Below are 21,188 nucleotides of genomic sequence, written 5' to 3'. Positions count from 1 at the left end.
TCTAATTTTCTGCCTCTGATAATGCCCCGTGGCTGCTGAGCGATTGTGACATGGTGAGTTTCCACTGAGATGTGCTATGTTTATCAACACCAGATTTCAGACACTTAGGATGATATGTCAGCTATGTTGAAATCATAATATTTGGGTTGTTGTTTGTTGTTGAGTCGCTAAGTCATGTCCAAATCTTTTGTGACCAAGGGACTATAACCCACCAGGCTCCTCTATCCATGGGATTTCCCAGGCAAGGGTAGTGGAGTGGGTTGCCACTTCCTTCTCCAGGGGATCACCCTGACCCAGGAATCGAACCCGCATCCCTTGTATTGGCAGGCGGATTCTTTACCACTGGGCCACCTGTGCTGTGGTTAGTCACAGTCGTGTCCGACTCTTTGTGATCCCATGGACTGTAGCCTGCCAGGCTGCTCTGTCCATGAGATTCTCCAGGCAAGAATACTGGAGTGGGTTGCCATGCCCTCCTCCAGGGGATCTTCTCAACCCAGGGATTGAACCCACTGAGCCACCAGGGAAGCCCAATATTTGGGTGCATGGGGTTAAATGAAATATATTATTAAGATTCATCTCACCTTTTACTTTTTTAACGCGGGAGGAGCATATTTGTGACTGTATTTGTGGCTCCCACTGCATTTCTTTTGGAAGGCGCTGCTCTAACTTGGCACTGGTGAGCCCATGAGCTCTGGGGTGCCACATCCATCCCCATGAAGTCTAGGAAGAGGGTGGCTTTTCCCTCTTCCTTAGGGACATAATTCTGTTCATCCAGCTCTGGATGGCTCTCTTTGCATCCCCTGAAAAGCAGACTAAATCCAACCCACTACTATCTGTCTATCTATCTGGTATCTATCTATATTTAATGGTGTTATCCTCAGGGAGAAAAGTGCTTCTTCCCTTGTCATGGACTCCTCCAGTCCTTGGATTGCTTGAGGTTATCTTCCATGCTGCTGCTGCTGCTAAATCGCTTCAGTCGTGTCCGACTCTGTGCAACACCTTAGACAGCAGCCCACCAGGCTCCTCTGTCCCTGGGACTCTCCAGGCAAGAATACTGGAGTGGGTTGCCATTTCCTTCTCCAATGCATGAAAGTGAAAAGTCAAACTGAAGTCTCTCAGTCGTGTCCGACTCTCAGCGACCCCATGGACTGCAGCCCACCAGGCTCCTCCATCCATGGGATTTTCCAGGCAAGAGGACTGGAGCAGGGTGCCATATCTTCCATAAAAAGGAGTTTTCCCAACTCCTATTGGTCCTAATAATTTGTCGTTATTGTTGGTTATGGGGCCATTCTATAGTCTTCAGGGGCAGACCGCCTCCCCCCACACCAGAGATGTTTGTCCTCCTAGAATCCAAAATAGATTTTCCCAAGCCCCATCCCTGGAAACCCAAGTGGACGAATCCATTGAACCTGGAAGATGGGCTCTTCTGCCCCGTCCCCATCTCCCCCAGGGGATGTTCCCGGACCTGTGACACACCTAAGGCTCAATCCAAGCATACTAGGCTTCTGATATTGGAAAAGCCTGATGGGGGGCTTAGTTCCTCTAGGTGCTAGAATGGACTATTCCAGTTCCCTTTGCCCCAAATTTCTCAATAGCCCGGGGCGTTGGAGTTTCTGAGGTTTTTGCCTTCCCCAAATACAGTCTAATGAGGAAGGTCTCTGGGGCGACAAGCGGTGTTGGTTGGGTCAAACAAAGCGGGCTCACCGACTGCTTTCCTTATGCAACGTTCTTCATTTATTACCAGGTCCCCTTCTTGTTCAGGAAGAACTCAAAGTCTGGTGGAAAGACTCGCAATTTGTATTTGATATCTATTTAATGGTGTTACAGTTGCAACAACAAAAAAAGCCATTGTATATGAGAAAGTAGTTAAATGTTAGTATATAGTTTAATCCTCCCGATCTCTGTGACCTTGGGCATGTCATTCAACCTCTCTGGACGTCAGTTTTAACCTCTGCTTAATGGGAGTAGACTTGAATTACTGTTTCTTCAGCTCTGGGATACTAGGCTTCCGGACAAGTTAGGTCCCAACATCTACGCGGCTAGAGAAGGGAAAGGAAGGAAGAAGGGAGGGGGAGGAGGTAGGGACGGCTCCCTGGAAGAAGATTTAAGGAGTCCGGGGGGTGGAGGATAGGAGGGGGGGAAAAAAGCGGGGGGGGGGGGGGGGGTGGACAGAAAGACGCTTGCGCAGTAAGCACCTCACGCTCTCCCGCCCCTCCCAACTCCTTCTCTGCAGCAGGGAATTGCAGGAGCCGCTCCACCTATCCCAGCCCAGACGAGTAACGACCCTCCTTTCTCCTTCCTTCTTTACGGATCGTAGCCTTCCTCCTTTGCCGGCCCAATCGAGGGCGGGAGTAGGACTGGCCCGGCGAATCCGCGACGCCCACGGGGGCGATCTACCCGCCCATTGGCCTCCGTCAACGTGAGTCCCGCCTCTGCAAGTTCACGCCCCCTCCGTCCTTCGCGTCCGTCCCTCCTTCCTGGGAGAGCCCCCGGATCCAATCGGTCCCTCACCCGGACGAGCGGAGGGGGCGGTCCCACTGTACGTCATTGAACTCCGCCCGTCGCTCGGGCAACGCCCCCACCCCCTCCACTCCCGAGCGGAAATAGCGGGGCGCTGGGCCAATCGGAGCCGCACGCCTTTGTTCAGCGACCAATGAGACAGGCGGAGGGGCCGAGCCTGTGTCTGAGCGCCAGTAATTGCAGCCTATAGGCGGCCCCGAGAGCGCAGGCCGGCGGAGGCGAGGGGAGGGGCCCGGGGCGGAGCCGCGGCCTGCCCGCCCGCCCGCCAGCCCGCCCTCCCCCCGCCCCGGCCGGCTCGGCTTCTCAGCGCTGCCTGGGGTCCTTTCCTCCCGGTCCCCCCACCGCCTGCCAGCCCCCGCTGTGCCGTGCCCTGCCGGGCCAGGCCTGGAGCCGACGCCACCGCCATCATGCCGGCCGTGTCCAAGGGCGATGGGATGCGGGGGCTCGCCGTGTTCATCTCCGACATCCGGAACTGTGAGAGCGCGGCCGGGGGAGATCGGGCAGGGGGGAGAGCGTGAAATGGAAGGGTTCGGGGGAGCGTTACGGAGGGGCCCAAGGATTAGAAATCCATTGCGGCCATAGAGTGAGAGGCGAGAGAGGCCACCGGGGCGGGGGTACTTAAGGGTGGGTTGGGGGGAATGGAGGGGGTTAGGGTGTCATAGTGTGTCTCTCGAGGTGACGACGCGGAGTGTTTAGAGGCATCGCGGAGGGTCTTAATAGAGAGGAGATTAGTAAAGTCCCGGGAACAGGGCATAGAGGTGTCCCCTGGGAATGGAAGGAAGACTGGGGAATCGTATTAGCGGTAGGGTTAGAGAGATCCCTGTTGTTGTAGATGAAAAAGGAAGAAGGTGCATGGGTGGGTGGGTGGGTGGGAGGGTGGGTGGGGGTACCCTGTGGAGAGGTAGAGTAGGAAGAGGCCAAAGAGGACTGGGAGGACGCGAAACACAGGAAACCTAAAAGGAACCGGGCTTGAGGGCCTGGGCGAGGGGGTGTTATAGAGACCAAGGGGCTAGACAGGTCACGGAGGCGCCCAGCTGGTTCATAGAGAGGACTTGAGAATGATAGAAAGTCCCAGGGATTTGGGGAGGAGAGATGGGAACAAGGGAGACTCTCTGGGACCTTGGTGAGGCATAGAGGGGATCCTGGATGAAGGATTGCTTAGGAGACGTGGCGGGCAGTGGAGAAGGGGCTAGAGGGATTATTGAGGGGAGCACGGAGGAGAAGCACTGCAGATGGATAGTCTTGGGAGAACCCGAAACAGGGAGCTGGGGGGCCTGGAAAGGAGAGGTCATTATAATGTGGGGACTTGCGGGAAGTGCCAGAAGGTAGAGAGCTCAGATCTCAAAGAAGGGGCCTGGGGGGGCCTTAGACATCCATGGGGAAGAGATCTGGAAAGCTGGGGGGCATGGGGGGAAGCCTGGTTCCAGAGGGGTCATGAGTCGGGGAGCAGGACAGCCCTGAATCTGGAGCCCTCTCCCCTCTGACCACATCAACATGGGGACAGCCCTCACCAGCAGGAAGAATGGTCGTGACTATGGGAGGCCTGGCGCCAAGTCAGCTCCCAGCTCTTGGGAGCGGGTGTTGGTGTTTGGAGCTGCCAAGAGCTTCAGAGACTGTATCCGCACAGGCTCCGGGGTCAGCCAGGCTTCGGTTTGAGTTTGAGTGCTCCCTTCCCCTTGCCTTGTGACCTTGAATGAGGGACTTCACCTCTCAGTTTCCTCATCTGTCAGGAGGGGCTGCCGATGGCATCTTCCTGATGGGGTTGTGATGATAACTGAATGTGAGTGAAGCGTTTCACACATTCCAGGCACTAGATGTCTTGGCTCTTGTTTTTGTTACTTGGCCGAATCTGAGGAGCGGCCTCTGCAAGTGCCCAGTGATGATTTTAGAATTTAGCAGGTATGGGATGATCTGGCACATAGTAGGTGCTCAGCGAGCAAGAAGGGTGGACAAGTGGCAGAGGGAGGTTATGTTTGTTAGGAAAGGGGTGGAACATTGAGGGGTTGTGGGTTGTGGCGGGGGGCAGCTGTTAGAAGCAGGTGTGCATTGCCTCTGACACCTACCTTGTGACCCTTGGCAAGTCATTCAATCTCTTGAAGGCTCCCTTTTCTTGTCAGCTGACTCCATTGACCAGAACATCTTGCCTCTGAAGGTTCATTCATTCATTCTCATTTGACAAATGCTTTTTGATCACTCCAGTGTGCCAGACACTTCTAGGGACGAGAGCTACCACAGTGAACAGAAATTCCTGCCCCTTGGAGCATTCGTGCCAGGAACTACAGATGATAACTAGTGCTGTGAAGAAAAATAAGGATGGGAAGAGGGGGAAGGGAACAGGATTGAGAAGGGGCAAGTGGTACAGATTTTGGAGGCAAGAGGGGTCCAGGCAGCGGAATGGCGTGTTCAAAGGTCCTGAGGTTGTAGCACACTTGGTGAGGGTTCAGATAAGAGCGAGGGGGCTTGTGTGGTTGGAGCCAAGCGAGGGAGGGTGGGAGAGGTGGGAGGTTTGGGCAGAGAAGGGATAGGGAGTGGGTACGGCTTTGTGGGCCATGGGGAGCACCTTGGCCTTTCTCTGAAGCAAGGGCGGCGGGAAGGTTTTGAGCATGGGAGGGACGAGACCTGATTGATGTTTTAAAATAGTTCCTTTGACTGCTGGATAGAGAATAGACCCAAGGAGGTAGGCATGGAAGCAGGGAAAGAATTAGGGGGCTGTTGCAGGCATCCCTGCACAAGATGGTGATTTACTCGACTGGGGTGGGAAGGAAACCGTGAGAAGTGTTTGGGTTAGAGATAGATCTTGGAGGATCTGCAAAGGGATTGGATGGCAGGGATGAGGAGGGAAAGAGAAAACAAGTGGGTGTCACCGCTGGACCCCAGTGGGAAGCCATAGGATGGGGGAGAGACTCCGACTTGGGGGCAGTGGAGATCGTTTAGCCAAAAGAATCAGGACTGGAGGATCAGGGTGCCCCTTGTCCTTGGTTTTCTCATCGAGTGTATGTTGAATGGCTGGTATGTTTCAAACCTTATCATGGGTGCCGGGAACACAGTGGTAGATAGGACAGACTTGTCTGTACCCCCATGAACCCAGAGGGAGACAGGAACTGCATAAAAATTGCAGCTGTCCATCTCCCAAACACTCGTATATGGATGTTTGTACAGCATCATTGATGATCCATAGCCAGAGAGCACAAACAAACCCAGATGTCCACAGCAGATGGATGGAAAAACACAGTGTGGACGCCCACACAATGGAATATTATTCAGCCATCAAAAAGAATGAAGTACTGTGGAGGCTACAACATGGGTGAACCTGTAAAACACCATTTTAAGGGAAAGAAGCCAGACATAAAAGGCTACATATTGTAGGATTCCAGTACATGACACGTGCAGAAGAAGCAAATCCAGAGAATCGGAAAGTAGTTGAGTGACTGCCTAGGGCGAGGGGGTGGTGGAATGTGGAGTGACTTCTAATGAGAACAGGGTTTCTTTAGGGGGTAATGAGAATGTCCTGGAGTTAGATGGTGGTGACAGATGGACAGCACTGTGGATCTGCTAAAGAAGCCCTGAATGGCACTGCCAAGTGGTGAGCTGTGTGCTCTGTAAGTTGTAGCTCAAGTTTTCTTTAACTGAAGTACAGTTGATGTACAATATTGTGTTAGTTTCAGGCGTACAGCAAAGAGATTCGGTTACACATATATGTATTTTGTTCGCATATTCTCTTCCACTGTGGTTGAATATAGTTCCCTGTGCTATACAGCAAATCCTTTTATTTCACGTATGCCACTGTTTGATGATACATTAAATTTATTTTCTTTATGTAACATAAAGTCAGATCTAAATATATTACAAAGCATTCAGGGAGGTATATCTTGTTGCCCCTCAGAAAGTCACGTGAAATTTACTTTCAGAATTGATATCGACTTGTTTAAAAGCCCTATCCTGGCTCCTTTCTTGTTCTCATCAAAAATTTTATATGCATTATTTGTTTGGCTGCACTGGGTCTTGGTTGCATCATGTGGAATCTAGTTCCCCAAACGGGGATTGAACCCAGGCCCTTTGCATTGGGAGCTTGGAGTTTTAGCCACTAGACCACCACGGAAGTCGCCCAATTTTTTTTTTTTAAGTGGGAAAAAAAAAGAATGTAGCCGCCCTAAGTCCAATGAGGGAGAGGGCCATGGTGTTGGGAGAACAGGAGCTGTCTTATTGCATTGCCCAGACAACGTGGAGGAGTTTAGCCAGGCCAGAGGAAGGGGAGGTGAGCTCTGAAGGCAGAGGGACAGCACGTGCAAAGGTCCTGAGGCCCCGTCGAGACTCTCTAAGGTCTGTGTTACAGCTGGTACAGAGAGGGATGTGATCTGACCTTGGGGAGGTGGGCAGAGGCCAGGATGGTGTTTGTTCTGAGAGCGCTGGAGAGGGTTTCAAGCCCGAGTGAGGGAAAGAGGAGGGTTGGGGTGGGGGGGCAGGTGGAGGACAGGAGGAGAGTGGAGGCCTCCTACTGGATGATTGGCACAGTGGAGCTGGGGGGAGGATCTAGAAGGGGATGAAGGCAGGCTTTGAGGAGAAGAGCCAGGAAGGGCAAATTCTGCAGATAAGAAAGGGAGGGGTGAGGCCAGGCCTGGCCTGAAGGCGTGGTCCTGTCTTGTCTGGAGGGGGAGTCTGGCCTCCAGACACTTATCTGCTGGGAGCTCACTAAGGCAAGGGCGGGGCTCCTTCCTCTCTAGGGCCCCAGCCCTCCCCAAGCCTGAGGAGAGTGCAGGTGATGGATGGGAAGTGGGTGCTGGGAAGTAGGTGCTGGGCTGTCGCAGTGCCCCGAGCTCTCCAGGGGGCACATATTACAACAAACTGTGACCCATCCTGTTTGTGGCAGTCTTCCCCAAACCCTGGAACACAGGCCCCGGTCTGATTGCTCCCTGGGTCCCCAGTTCTACCTTCTTCAGGCCCTGGCCCATGGGAGCCCTTTTGAGGTACTTGCTGATTGAATGAATGAATGAACGAATCTATCTTTGTGAGCACTGACTGAGTGCCAGACACTCTTCTAAGTGATGAGACCACAGTGGTGAGCAAAAGTCCCCTCCCTGTGGTGCTCCCATTCTAGTGGGGAGCTGGACCAACCCACAAGTAAATATATAGTGTTCAGCTGTTCAGAGTGCTGGGAAAAAATAAAGCAAGGAAGGGGTGTAGGGACAAGGTCAGGGATGGCACTCTGGTATTGGCTGGTCAGAATCTCTCTCTGAGGTGACATTGGAGCAAAATTTGGTGGGTGGATTGGCCCATAGAAATCTGGAAAAGACATTCTTGGTTTCACAGACAGCCTGTGCAAAGGCCCTGAGGCAGGACTGTGCTTGAGGAATAGGAATGTGGGGAGAGGGTGGGAACTGTGGTCAGAGAGGGAACTAGTGGATCCAATAAGGACTTTGCTTTTACACTGGGCCAGATGGGAGCCAGGGAGAGATTCAGAGCGGTAAAGGAATAGGATTTGACTCAGCAGAAGGAATGAGTCCCACTTTGGTGATGCTCCAGCATCAGTGTGTTAAAGGAACTGGCTCGATGCCGGCAACAGACAGATCCAGGCCTGAGCCCCCTTTCTCCCTCTCGCTGTGTTTCTTGTGACCTCGGTCCACAATCGCATTCAGCACCTCCCCTGTGTCAGGACAAGGGGCTTCCCAGGTGGTGCTAGTGGTAAAGAACCTGCCTGCCAATGCAAGAGATGCAAGAGATGCAAGAGATGTGGGTTCGATCCCTGGGTCAGGAATATACCCTGGAGGAGGGCATGGGAACCCACTCCAGTATTCTTGCCTGGAGAATCCCGTGGACAGGGGAGCCTGGAGGGCTACAGTCCATGGGGTTGCAAAGAGTTGGACACGACTGAAGCAACTGAGCGCTGTGTCAGGACTGCCCTGGGCCCTGGCCCTGATCTCGGGCTCCTACCCCTGCCCTTGGGGAACCAGTGTTCCCAGGCAGAGGCCTGGGGTTTACAGAGCAGCACATGCCCTCTTCATATATTGGGAAGCAGTTCAGGAGGTCTTTGCAGCTGAGCTCAAGCCAGGGAATGACAGGGTATGACTTGGTTGCTCAAGGAGAAAACTCTGTCTAGGGGATGTTGAGCACTTTGATAACATCTAACCCGGGGCTTTCATATGTCAATCCACATAGGTACATTTTTTAAAAGTTGTTCAGTCCATGGGGTCGCAAAGAGTTGGACACAACTGAGCAACTGAACTGACTGAACTGAACTGAGTCAGTGATGCTAACCATCTCATCCTCTGCCCCCTCCTTCTCCTTTTGCCTTCAATCTTTCCTAGCATCAGTCTTTTCCAATGAGTTGGAAATTAACTATACCTCAGTTTTTTAATTGAGTTCATATATATATATATATACACACACACACACACACACGCATATATCCTTTTTCAGGTTCTTTTTCATTTTAGGATATTATAAGATATTGAGAATATAGTTCCTTGTGGTATACAGTAGGTTCTTATTTATCTCTTTTATGTATAGTAGTGTATGTATGTTAATCCATAACTCCTAATTTATCCCTCCCAACTTCCCAGCTATCCCCTTTGGTAACCTTAAATTTGTTTTTTATGTCTGTGAGTCTGTTTCTGTTCCATAAAGAAGTTCATTTGTATCATTTTTGTAGATGCCCCAGATAAGTGATATCATATGATACTTGTCTCTCTCATATATTTGTTACTTCATTTAATATGACAATCTCGAGGTCCCTCCACATATAGACATTTTAATTTTCCAGGAGTCACATTACAAAAGTAAAACTGGGGAAATTAACTTTAACATGTTTTATTTCCTTTACCCCAGGATGGCCCAAATATTATCTGAATGTGTAATCGATATTTTTCAATGATTAATGAGACAGTTTATGTTCCTTTCTCCACTCGGAAGCTCCGTTTTCATTGGAAATAATTTGCTCTGTCTGAATAGTTTACAAAACTTGTGGTTAAAAAGAAGCTTCACAAAAGGGTCCAAGTCGTTCCAAACATACTTTCCCGGTAACTGAGTGGAGGATCATTTTTTAATTTTTAACTTATTACAAGTAAATTAGGAATCCAGTCCCTCAGAGGCACCAGCCGTATTTGGAGTGCCCAGTGGCCGCGTGTGGCCAGTGGCTCCCCTAGTGGACGGAGCGGGGATAGCACGTTGTGAACTTCACAGGGATCCAGAGTCAACAGTCTGATCTCCCAGAAGCCTCTTTGAGGACTCCGGGCTGTCAGGACTTGTGTGGGAGACAGCAGGGCACATCCTCGTAGAGAGAAACATTTGCTCCTTTGTACTGTAAACAGCAGTTGTCTGGAAGGCACGGAAGGGCCTGGCAGTGAGGCGCCGGATAGTGCCTGGGTTACCTGACTGCTGTAAAAGCGTCACAGTCCCTTCTTGGCAGTCAGGGTTGGTGAAGATCCCTTTGATGGCAGTGACAGCCCCACCCCGATGCCCCAGGTTACATGTTCAGGGAAGCTGCAGCTCCCCCAGCCAGGAGTCCCCTGGTATATGTGGAGCGTTCAGCAGTCACCTGCCCTGGCCTGTAGCCAGACGGTGGCCTCGTTCCCTCCTGCACGGCCCTCACAGCAACTGCTGCAGGCAGAAGAGGTCCCCTGCCTTCCCGTGGCTCCCCAGCACCTGCAGGGAACCCTGCAGTCTACCGCCACCTGCTGTGCTAGCCCCTGGGCTTTCACACAAGCTGACCTTCGTACCCCAAGCACACCTCCCCTTATTGCTGCTTGATGCATTTCAGCCTTGTCCTTTGAGCCTCAAATCCTAGGAGTGGGGTTCCCTGGCAGTTCAGTGGTTAGGGCTCCATGCTTCCTCTGCAGGGGGCATGGGTTTGAGCCCTTGTCTGGGAGCTAAGATCCTGCATGCTCTGCTGTGCGGCCACCAAAAAAAAAAAGTATACCAGGAGCTGGGTACCAGGAAGCTTTCTTCCTCCCATCTGATTCTAGCCTCCCAGCCTTCACCGTGTTTGCCTCTGTCAAAGGTTTCCACGTTAGCCCTATCAGCCTCCCCTCCAATCAGGGAGCATCCCCAGGGCAGAGCAGGGTCTGAGCCTGGCCCAGGGAATGTTTGAAGATAAAGAAATCTCTTTATAATAAACACCCTGAAGTGCTTACATGCCTCCTGTGACAGGAAGCTCACTTTCTGTTGCAAGCTGCCCCTGAGTGATGAAAAATTTCTTCCAAAAGCCCAGTTCTGTCACAGCTGCCTATAGCCTCTTTGTCCCATGCGTTACCCTCAGCAGCACCCAGGTGCTGTCTCTGGGCACCTGGGCACTAGATATTTGCAGAGGTTATGTGCTCTGCCAGAATGCCCTTCCTCAGGGCCACAGAGCATTCTCTTTGGGAGACCTGATGCTTTGTTCTTTCTGTGAATTCTTTTTTTATAGGGAAGTATATTGGTGATCCAGAAGACAATGTCAAATAGATGTGGACAATTTAAAGACTTTTTAAAGTTTATTTTTAATTTTTACACATAGAAGCCACTAATATTTTTTATTAAAGGACTGAAATGTCCAACTATAGCATAATAAATGAATAATTCACTCAGCTGACTATCATAAATTCTTTTTTAAAAATTTTTATTTATTTGGCTGCATTGGGTCTTAGTTGTGGCGTGCAGGTTTTGGGGTGGGCTTAGTTGCTCTGCCGCACGTCGGCTCTTAGTTCCCTGACCAGGGATTGAACCCATGTCCTCTTAATTGAAGGTGGATTCTTAACCACTGGACCGTGGGTAAGTCCCTTAATGTTTGTTTATTTATTTGGCTGTGCTGGGTCTTACTTGCAGCTCACGGGATCTTTAGTTGTGGCCAGCAGGATCTAGTTCCCTGACCAGGTATCTAACCTGGTCCCTCTGTGTTGGGAGCATGGAGTCTAAGCTACTGGACCACCAGGGAAGTCCCAAGGAATTTCTGAATATTCTTTAAATTTTCCTTATCTGTTTGATATTCTTTTCTATGTCCTTGATGTACTTAACTATAAAGACATGTTAATATATATTCCTATACAAATATATATATTCACTTATAGGTGTATATATATATAGTGTATCTATAAAAAAGCTCACAGATCATAAATGATGAATTTTGATGAAGCCATCATCAAAATCTGATGAATTTTCCCCAGCTGAACTCAGCTGCATAACTGGCCCCCAGATGCAGGAACAAATAATAAATGAATAATTTATTCATTTTAAATTTTTACCCAGCTCCCCAGCACCCTCTGCTCACTGCTCAGTCATCCAACACTCTCGGTTAGTTTTGCCTGCTTCTTGAAGCTTTTAATAGAGGTGTAAGCAAAGGCCGGAGAGGGGTTTAGTGTCGGAAAGGTAATTACCATTCAGGTTTCCATCTGCCTGTGGTAAAGGTTAGGCAGCCACTGTGTGGTATGTGGTCCATTTAGAAAAACTGTTTTTGTTTTTATTTCTTTTCTGGTTCCTACAGAATAGCTTTAAGTCAACTTAAGAGTGTTGCACAGGCTGGGAGAATGAACGGAGCATGCACACGTGGAGCATGCGCACCACCTGCGTGGGTGCAGGTCCCCGCCCCTGCCCCGCTCCCAGGGGAGGTGCTGTCCTGACGCCCGGGCCACCCTCCCCTGGGCACTCAGAAGAGTGGCTTAGTTCTCCCTGGTGAACTGCGCCTGAACTCTCCTCATCTTTCACGGCCCTCCTCAAATGTCCCCTCCTCTCGGCAGCCACCAGCAAGGCCCCACGGGTGCCCCCGTGACTTCCATCCACGCATACCTTGCTCAGGTGTGGGCGGGGGATATGCAGCCTGCGCCCCACCGGGCCCGGAGGCCGTGGGGGAGGCTCAGAACTGCTGTAGTCCTGGGTACCCGGCGTGGCCCTCCTCAGCCTGCCCCGCAGGGCTCAGGAACCGTGTAATTAATAAAGGAAGCGTCAGATGGGCTCTGGGGCCACACAGGCTGGTTCAGCCTCATCACGGCCCTTCATCGCCTAGGTCCCGGAGACCTCCTCCCTCCCTGAGGACTGGGAGCGGGTCACTGTACCTCTTCAGGCTCTTTGTATTTTTTCACATCTTGTCTTTCCTGAGCGCAGCCACTCAGTAAGCCTGTGAAACATGGAGTCATTACTAGAAAAGTGGCCCATGCTCAGCCCTCAGGTGGTTCCCACTGTGGTCTGGGGACGGCGCAGACCCAGACACCACAGCAGCGCTGACCCGGGCAGTGTGGGGAGCCCCGGGAAAGCCTGAGAGCAGTCCTACCCAGAGTGTGAGCAGCATGTGTGGTTTTTAACTTCCTCGGGAGCCACATTTTTGTTAAAAAGCAGAAAGGAATGGGCCAAATTAATTTTAATGTATTTATGTAATTTGATACACTCTTGTTCAGTCACTCAGTCGTGTCCGACTCTGCAACCCCATGGGCTGTAGCATGCTAGGCTTCTTTGTCCTCTACTGTCTCTTGGAATTTGCTGAAATTCATGTCGAGTCTGTGATGCCATCCAACCCTCTCATCCTCTGTCACCCCCTTTTCCTCCTGCCTTCAGTCTTTCCCAGCAACAGAGTTTTTTCCAGTGACTCAGCCCGTCACATCAAGTGCCCAGAGTATTGAAACTTCACTTTCAGCATCAGTCCCTCCAATGTATATTCAGGATTGATTTCCTTTAGGATTGACTGGTTTGATGTCCTTTCTGTGTACAGGACTCTCAAGAGTCTTCTCCAGCACCACAATTTGAAAGCATCAGTTCAACATGTTATCAGTATTTAGATTTTTTTTTTTCTCATTTAAAACCACCCTAATGGCAGAAAGTGAAGAGGAACTAAAGACCCTCTTAATGAAGGTGAAAGAGGAGAGTGAAAAAGCTGGCTTAAAAGTAAACATTGAAAAAACTAAGATCATGGCATCCAGTCGCATCACTTCATGGCAAATAGATGGGGAAAAAATGGAAATGGTGGCAGATTTTTTCTTGGGCTCCAAAATCACTGCAGATGGTGACCATAGCCATGAAATTAAAAGACACTTGCTCCTTGAAAGAAAAGCTATGGCAAAACTACATATCTATATTAAAAAGCAGAGACATCACATGGCTGACAAAAGCTGGTCTCGTCGAAGCTGTGGTTTTTCCAGTAGTCATTTATGGATGTGAGAGTTGGATCATAAAGAAGGTTGAGTTCCAAAGAACTGATGATTTCGAACTGTGGTGTTGGAGAAGACTCTTGAGAAGCGTCCCTTGGACTGCAAGGAGATCAAACCAGTCAATCCTAAAGGAAATCAATCCTGAATATTCCTTGGAAGGACTGATGCTGACGCTGAAGCACCAGTACTTTGGCCACCTGATGCGAAGAGCCGACTCATTAGAAAAGACCCTGATGTCGGGAAAGATTGAGGGCAGGAGAAGGAGGTGATAGAGGATGAGATGGTTGGATGACATCAACTGACTCAGTGGACATGGGTGTGAGCAAATTCCTGGAGATAGTTGAAGGACAGGGAAGCCTGATGTGCTGCAGTCCATAGGGTTGTAAAGAGTCAGATACAACTTAGCAGCTGAACAACAACAAATAATTAATATTTTAAACTTTGCAATGAGATAGTTTACATTCCTTTTCTTCCCCCGCACTGAGTCTTCTAAATGTGTCTTTGCCACTCACTTCAGTAGAGAACAGCCACCTTTCAGGTGCTCGAGAGCTGCCTGGCTGACAGCCGCCACATTGCACAAGGCAGCTGTAGCATCTGCTCGGAAATGACCAGGAGGTGCTGATCAGAGGGGGCTTCCTGGAGGCATCTGCTTGGAAATGACCAGGAGGTGCTCATCAGAGGGGGCTTCCTGGAGGCATCTGCTTGGAAATGACCAGGAGGTGCTGATCAGAGGGGGCTTCCTGGAGACATCTGCTTGGAAATGACCAGGAGGTGCTCATCAGAGGGGGCTTCCTGGAGGCATCTGCTTGGAAATGACCAGGAGGTGCTAATCAAAGGGGGCTTCCTGGAGGAGCTGGCCACTGAAGTGGGGCTTGTGGGAGCTTCCCTGGAAGTTGGGAGTGGTTGGTGAGGCAGGGTTTCTAAAGAGAAGGAGAGGACATACTCTCAATTGCTCCTTCATTTATTCATTCATCTGAACCTCCTTGTTGCCTTGGCACAAGCCATGGGTCAGAGCAGTCTCCACCCTTCATATCACTAGCCGTTTATTTTTATTGTTTATAATATTTATTTTTATTTATTTGACTGTACCAGGTCTTTGTTGCAGCATATTCTAGTTCCCTGACCAGGGACCAAACCCAGCCCCCTGCATTGGGAGCTTGGAGCCTTGGCCACTAGACCACCAGGGAAGTCCCCACCAGACATCTGTTAAGCACCTGCTGTATGCTGGGCACTGTTCTAGAAACTCCCTCATGATGGCTTGTAATGAAGAGGGAGCCGAGGTTTGACGGTAGAGATAAATGGTTATGCAATGTGACATGTGCCAGGGAGGACATTTTTTAAAATGAGGAAACCGAAGAATAAAGCATTGCCTTTAAAGAACTGGCCAGGAAAGGCCACATGGAGGAGGTGACAAGAGCTGAGACCCAAATGATGAGATGAGAACTGGACAGATGGGCATAGCAGGTGCAAAGGCCCTGGAGGTGGGAGGGCGTTGGAATGGCCCTGGAACTGGCGGAGGCCCACCAGGCAGGACACACAGTGAGATGTGAGGGGTGACCAGGGCAGGGCCAGAGGGTTTGCTGGCCCCGGGGTGGAGTCCCCGCCCTGGGAGGCAGGGAGGCTGCTGCAGTGATCCAGGTGGGCGGGCATGGGGTCTGGACAAGGTGGTCATGGTGGAGGTTGTCTGGGCTCATGTTCTGAAGGTCGAACAGAGAGGACGTGGCGACAACTTGAGTGAGGGGTGAGGACACCCAGGTTTCTCTTCTCGGAGGAGCTGAGTGAGTGCTAAAGCCTGTCAGGGGTGTGATGGTGAAGTCTGGCTCGAATGGGACTGGGAGGCTGGGGGAGGGACACAGCTGGCGGTGAGGGCGGCCGAGACCAGGTCACTGTCCAGTCGGATCGTGGTCCGATGGGGTCTCCTGGGCATCAAGGAGCACAGAGGCTCATGGGGCCCAGGGAGGCCCTCTCGAGTCCGCCTCTGGGTGGGTCTCGTGAGAAGAGTAGGGATGTGGCAGATGGACGTGTAGCGGGGAAGGAGGAAGTGGGTTTGTGGGCCAGGCTTCGGGGGTGGGATGGGGTATGGAGAGAACTGGCAGGTTGTGAGGAGGGACCAGGTGGCGGCAGGGGAGGGCAGCGGGGAGCTTAGGATGCAAGGCCTGGTGAACGAGTCAAATTAGGAAGCTGAGGGCAGAGCAGGTTTTCAGGAGATGCTGAGCTCAGTGAGGATGTGGGGTTGAGGGTCCCAGGGGTTGGCTTGAGGGCAGCCAATCTCTTCACTCATTCATTCATCACACATTCTCTGCCAGGGGCTTATTTCAGCTGGGGGCTGGTGCAGAGCCATGGATGTGATGGGAACAGGAGGAGGAAGAAGGGAGGGGGTCAGGGATTGCTTCAGAGTATGTGTCAGGCTTTTCCTCTGGGTGGTAGGGACCCCTGAGTGAACGTTCTCACCTCCCTGAAGCTCCCATATAGAGATGGAGTCCGAGGCCTGACTTCAGCCCCCAGACCGGGACCCCAGCATAGAGAGAATCGCCCTTCTTCCTGGGAGGGTCCTGGCCCCGGAAAGTGAGGTCAGGCAGCTCAACTCTCTGGGACCCTCCTCACCTGCCCTGCCTTCTCCTCCCCAGGTAAGAGCAAGGAGGCAGAGATTAAGAGAATCAACAAGGAACTGGCCAACATCCGCTCCAAGTTCAAGGGTAGGCTGGGGGCCCATCTCCTGGGTCTGCGGGAGGAGTGGGCTGGGGGCTGGAGTACCCGGGACTTGTAAGTATAGTCCTTTCTCACTTTTGCCACCCCGTCCTCCTTCCTCTGACCCCAGGGGACAAAGCCTTGGACGGCTACAGCAAGAAAAAGTATGTGTGTAAACTGCTCTTCATCTTCCTGCTTGGCCACGACATTGACTTTGGGCACATGGAGGCTGTGAACCTGCTGAGCTCCAACAAGTACACAGAGAAGCAGATTGTGAGTCTGGGGAGGAGGACCCCTGGGTCTGAGGGTGGGGCTGGGGGCCTGGACCCCTGGGTCTGAGGGAGGAGGGGCCGGGAGCCAGACCCTTGGGTCTGAGTCAGAAGGCCTGGGGGCCTGGATGCCTGGGTTGAGTCGGGAGGGGCTGGGGGCCTAGACCCCTGGGTCTGAGTCGGGAGGGTCTGGGGGCCTGGACCCCGGGTCTGCAGGAGGAGGGCCTGGGGGCTGGACCCCTGGGTCTGAGTCGGGAGGAGCCAGAAATGTAGACTGCAGGGCTGAGGGTCAGTTAGCCACAAGCCCCCCACCTCCTTCTCGCCACCCAGGGTTACCTGTTCATCTCGGTGCTGGTGAACTCCAACTCCGAGTTGATCCGGCTCATCAACAACGCCATCAAGAATGACCTGGCCAGCCGCAACCCCACCTTCATGTGCCTGGCCCTGCACTGCATCGCCAACGTGGGCAGCCGCGAGATGGGAGAGGCCTTCGCCGCTGACATCCCTCGCATCTTGGTGGCCGGGTGAGGCGCTGGGGACCCAGCTGCTGGGGCGGGCTAGACAAGCCCCAGCCCAGTTTGAGGGGCCGAGAGGTTGCGTCGCCTGCCCAGGTCTCCAAGCCGGGACGTGGGGGTTATGCTGGGCTTGGTGACAGCCCCATGCTTGTCCCCTATCATCTCACCAGTCTGACTTGGCCTTGTAAGGCAGCTCCCCAGCAAAGCCAGTGGGATGTCTGTCTAACTGACCTTTTTTTTTCATATTTATAAATTATTGTTTATGTACCATAAGAAAAAATAAGGTCAAAAGTACAGTTAAAAAAAGTAGAAATTTGTTACTGTTTATTAATAACTTACTATTCTTGGTAAGAACTAGAAAAATGTATTGTCCCAAATAAGAGACAGTCGAAAGGCTTGGAGAGTTTCCTAGGCATTTTCCTTTGACTCTCATACAACGTTGGTTACCATGTGGTATAAGATAAACCAATACAAAGAGAGTGAAATAACCTTTTTATAAAAATAACAGGAAGCACAGGCCTAGTAATGAGAAACACTGGAAATAAATATAATGATAGTGTTAGTCGCTCAGTCACGTCTGACTCTTTGCGACACTGTGGACGGTAGCCCACCAGGCTCCTCTGTCCGTGGAATTCTCCAGCAAGGATACTGGAGTGGGTGGCCGTCCTGCAAAATGAATTAAATGACTTTTTGCTCGCAGGAATGAAGGGGCTATCACTGAATGTGATAAAACTTGCAAAATTCCTGATTGACCTTTAACATCTGGTAAAGAAGAGGCAATGACCTTAAATTATGTCGGTGACAGCCTTCCAGAACTTTTGCCTCTTCTCCATTCATTCATTCAACAATCATCTATTGGGCATCTATGTGTGAGGCGCCGTGCTCGTTGCTGGGGACGTAGCCATGACCAGAGGCAGACATGCTTATCATCCTCCCGGTGTTCACGGTCCAGAGGTGGGAGATAAACATTGATTGAATAATTGCAGGATGAAACGTATTACTTCCTCTCGGAACCCTGCTGTGGGGTACAGGAGCCTAAGGGCATTTAGTGGGAGCATTTGAACTAGGCTGGGGGTCGGAGGGCTTCTCAGAGGAAGTGGCATTAGGTTGAGAACTGGGTGAGGAGGAGGAGTTGGCTGTGGAAAAAGGAAAGGCATGAAGGTCCGTGATCAGCCTGTGATCTTTCTAAAGCAGGAGGGCATTGAGCAATTATTTCTTGAGCACCTGCAAAGTCCCGGGCTCTGTTCTGGGCGTTGGGAGGCAGGAGGGAGCTGGGGGAACAGTTGTCCCCAACCTCAGGGAGCTGGCATCTGAGAGGCGCTCCAAAGAGCGAACGCATAGGCAGAGAAGTGAGTTGAGTTCAGACAGTGACAGCTACACTGAAGGAAAGAAAACAGGTGGCAGGATGCGGATTGGCTACTTAAATCAGACTCATCAGGGAGGGTGTCTTCACGGAGGTGCCATGTACCTGGAGGCTGGAATGAGGAGGAGAAGACAATTAGAAGTATCGGAGAAAGTGTTCCAAGCAAAAGGAGCAGTAAGTGCAAAGGCCCTGGGTGGGTATGAGCTTTGTATTGGGTTGGCCAAAAAGTTCACTTGGGTTTTTCCATAGTGGTGTTTGGATTTTATTCTGATCGAAATGGGAAGCAATTGGTGTGTTTTGAGCAGGTAAAACCATTGCTGTTTTGAACTGGATTTTGCTAAGAGCATTAGCTGAACTGGATGAACCTGGGTATTGGTTTTGGGGCCCTTCAGCCTCTGGGAACAGAAGACAAAGCTTGTTCAAGCAGAGGCTCCAGAGGCCACACTTCAAAGTGAGGGTGACCTAGAAATAAATCCCCTTAGGGAGTATAGGCAGAGTTACCCCTTTCAAGTCTTGGCATGGAACAGGCCACAACACTGGTTTTCAGCCTGATTTTCCCTTTCCTGGATCATCCATAGATCTGTAAGCCAAGCTGTAGTTTAAAGTGATACACACGGCTAGTACCCTAGTGCCTGACAGACGCAAACAAGTCTTTTTCTGGAGAAAGCCACTTTCACCACAAGCCTCTATAATTTCCCTAGATGAAACTCCAGGTTACATGAGAAGCTCACAGTTGAAAATCACTAAATGCAGGCTGCAAGGCGCCATGAAGGAGAGCCAGCAAAAAGAAAACGGAAAATAACAGTTGAATTGGAGTTTTCAGGGAATTCCGTGGTGGTCCAGTGGCTAGAACTCAGCATTGTCACTTCTGAGGGCCCAGGTTCAATCCCTGGTTGGGGAACTAAGATCTCACAAGCCACGTAATACAGCCAAAAAAAGAACTGGGAGTTTTCATAAAGAAAATAAGTGTTTTAGTTTAGCAGCAGAGTAGACAGAACCAAAGCAGGGATTGGAAATAGGCAGAGGAACTGGACACGTTGATCAGAATGCAGCCCAGAGAAGCAAAGAGGTGGAAAAATTTAAGAGAGGCTAAGAGTCAAGGGAGATACAGTCTAACAACACCGTTTAGAGTTCTAGAAAGAGAAAAGGGAGAGAATCGTAACAGAGGCAGTGTTTGAACAGATGACAGCTAAGGAGATCCAAGAATCAATGCAAGAGCTTGATCCTAAGATTCAGATAGCCTAGAGACTGTAGGGGGCGCCAAACCTCCTCCGGGCTCCTCCCACACACAGGCGCACCTGCCTGGGGGCCTCCACAGGCTCTTGGGTCTGCGGGGAAGATCTGTGTAGATTTTTAGTGTTTTCTCGCAGTTTTCTGTTCACCTGGTGCCTTATCAGTGAGGCTTCCATCCTAAACACCATCCCCAGAGCTCCTGCGCTAGGTGGCCCTGGAGCACTGAACCCAGACAGTATCTGTTGTAGGATGGGGCTGCCCTGGCAGGAACATAAGCTCTCTGAGGACACACTTTGGACCAATTTGTCCACCACTCTGTCCAGTATTCTTGTCCGGAAAATCCCACGGACAGAGTCTGGCGGGCTATAGTCCATAGGGTTGCAGAGTCAGACGCAGCTGAGCTACAGAGCACACACACACAGTCCGCAGTGCCGACAGGAGCGCCCGGTGCCCAGTAGGTGCTCAGATAAGCAGACGGTGACTGAGTGAAGGTGCAGAGCCACGCTTGCCCTGCCTGTGACCCCATGAGGTCACTGGGATGCAACCCATTTTGCAGAGGAAGAGACGGAGGCCCAGTGGGCAGTGAGGGCAGTAGCAGAGGGTTCCTGGGAGGCTCTTGTCGCCTCTCGCTGGACAGCCTTCCCAGGAGGGGTGAGAGGAGGAGGGGGTGTGCCAGGCTGGGGTCGCGCTGAGCCCCCCCACCCACTCTGTGTGCCTGCAGGGACAGCATGGACAGCGTGAAGCAGAGCGCGGCCCTGTGCCTGCTGCGGCTCTACAAGGCCTCGCCCGACCTGGTGCCCATGGGCGAGTGGACGGCCCGCGTGGTGCACTTGCTCAACGACCAGCACATGGTGAGGCCCCTGCCCCCACGACCCGCCCTACTCTGGGTACCCCCGGACGCCTGAGGCCCCCTGTCCCCGACACCACACCCTCCTGGCTGCCCGGGGTCCTGTCCAGTGTCCCCAGCATCCATCACTCACCCCGCCCCTCAGAGAACATCCAGCCTCTGTTTCTGACACCCAGAGGTTTCCCCCACATCCCAGCGCCTGCCCAGCCAGCGTAGAGACGTGGACCGCTGTCCTCTCCCCGATGCCCTAGTACCCCGCGGGCCCTGAGCTGCCTCTCTCCTGCCCCCGCAGGGCGTGGTCACAGCCGCTGTCAGCCTCATCACCTGTCTCTGCAAGAAGAACCCGGATGACTTCAAGACGTGCGTCTCCCTGGCTGTGTCTCGCCTAAGCCGGGTAGGTGTGGTGTCTGTGCCAACTGCAGGAAGGTGGCCCTGGTGCGCCTGTCCCCTGGGCACCCCTCTGGTCCCCCTCGCTCTCCCTGAGAGACCACCTAGCCCGGCAGTTAAGAACGCAGGATTGGAGCGGAGTTCATCCCTGCTCGGCCACTCCCTGGCTGTGTGGCCCTAGGCAAGTGGCGTCACCTCTCTGGGCCTCACTGGCCTTATCTGTTCAACGGGATGATTCCAGGTGCCTGCCTCACGGCATAG

General features: G+C 51.8%; 1 protein-coding gene across 3 annotated transcripts in view; it reads left to right on the top strand.

The window, feature by feature from the left end:
* The first annotated feature begins 2,742 nt into the window (after positions 1 to 2,742).
* AP2A1 (adaptor related protein complex 2 subunit alpha 1) overlaps positions 2,743 to 21,188 on the top strand; it is a 28,935-nt gene continuing 10,489 nt past the window's right edge. Inside the window, exons 1-6 of one of the 3 annotated variants that reach the window (XM_027515109.1) lie at positions 2,743 to 2,994; positions 16,253 to 16,321; positions 16,444 to 16,586; positions 16,913 to 17,106; positions 20,415 to 20,544; positions 20,833 to 20,934. In XM_027515109.1, the coding sequence (XP_027370910.1) occupies positions 2,928 to 2,994; positions 16,253 to 16,321; positions 16,444 to 16,586; positions 16,913 to 17,106; positions 20,415 to 20,544; positions 20,833 to 20,934 (705 nt within the window). In that variant the 5' untranslated portion in view covers positions 2,743 to 2,927. Of the gene's footprint in view, positions 2,995 to 16,252; positions 16,322 to 16,443; positions 16,587 to 16,912; positions 17,107 to 17,737; positions 18,635 to 20,414; positions 20,545 to 20,832; positions 20,935 to 21,188 lie in introns of those variants that run through there. The other 2 variants (XM_027515108.1, XM_027515110.1) reach the window with 2 other exon arrangements.

Source organism: Bos indicus x Bos taurus, chromosome 18 (genome assembly GCF_003369695.1).
Source record: "Bos indicus x Bos taurus breed Angus x Brahman F1 hybrid chromosome 18, Bos_hybrid_MaternalHap_v2.0, whole genome shotgun sequence".
In the NCBI taxonomy this organism is placed as follows: Eukaryota; Metazoa; Chordata; class Mammalia; order Artiodactyla; family Bovidae; genus Bos; species Bos indicus x Bos taurus.
The sequence above is the reverse complement of the archived record's forward strand: the minus strand, read 5'-3'. Positions and strand labels throughout refer to the sequence as shown.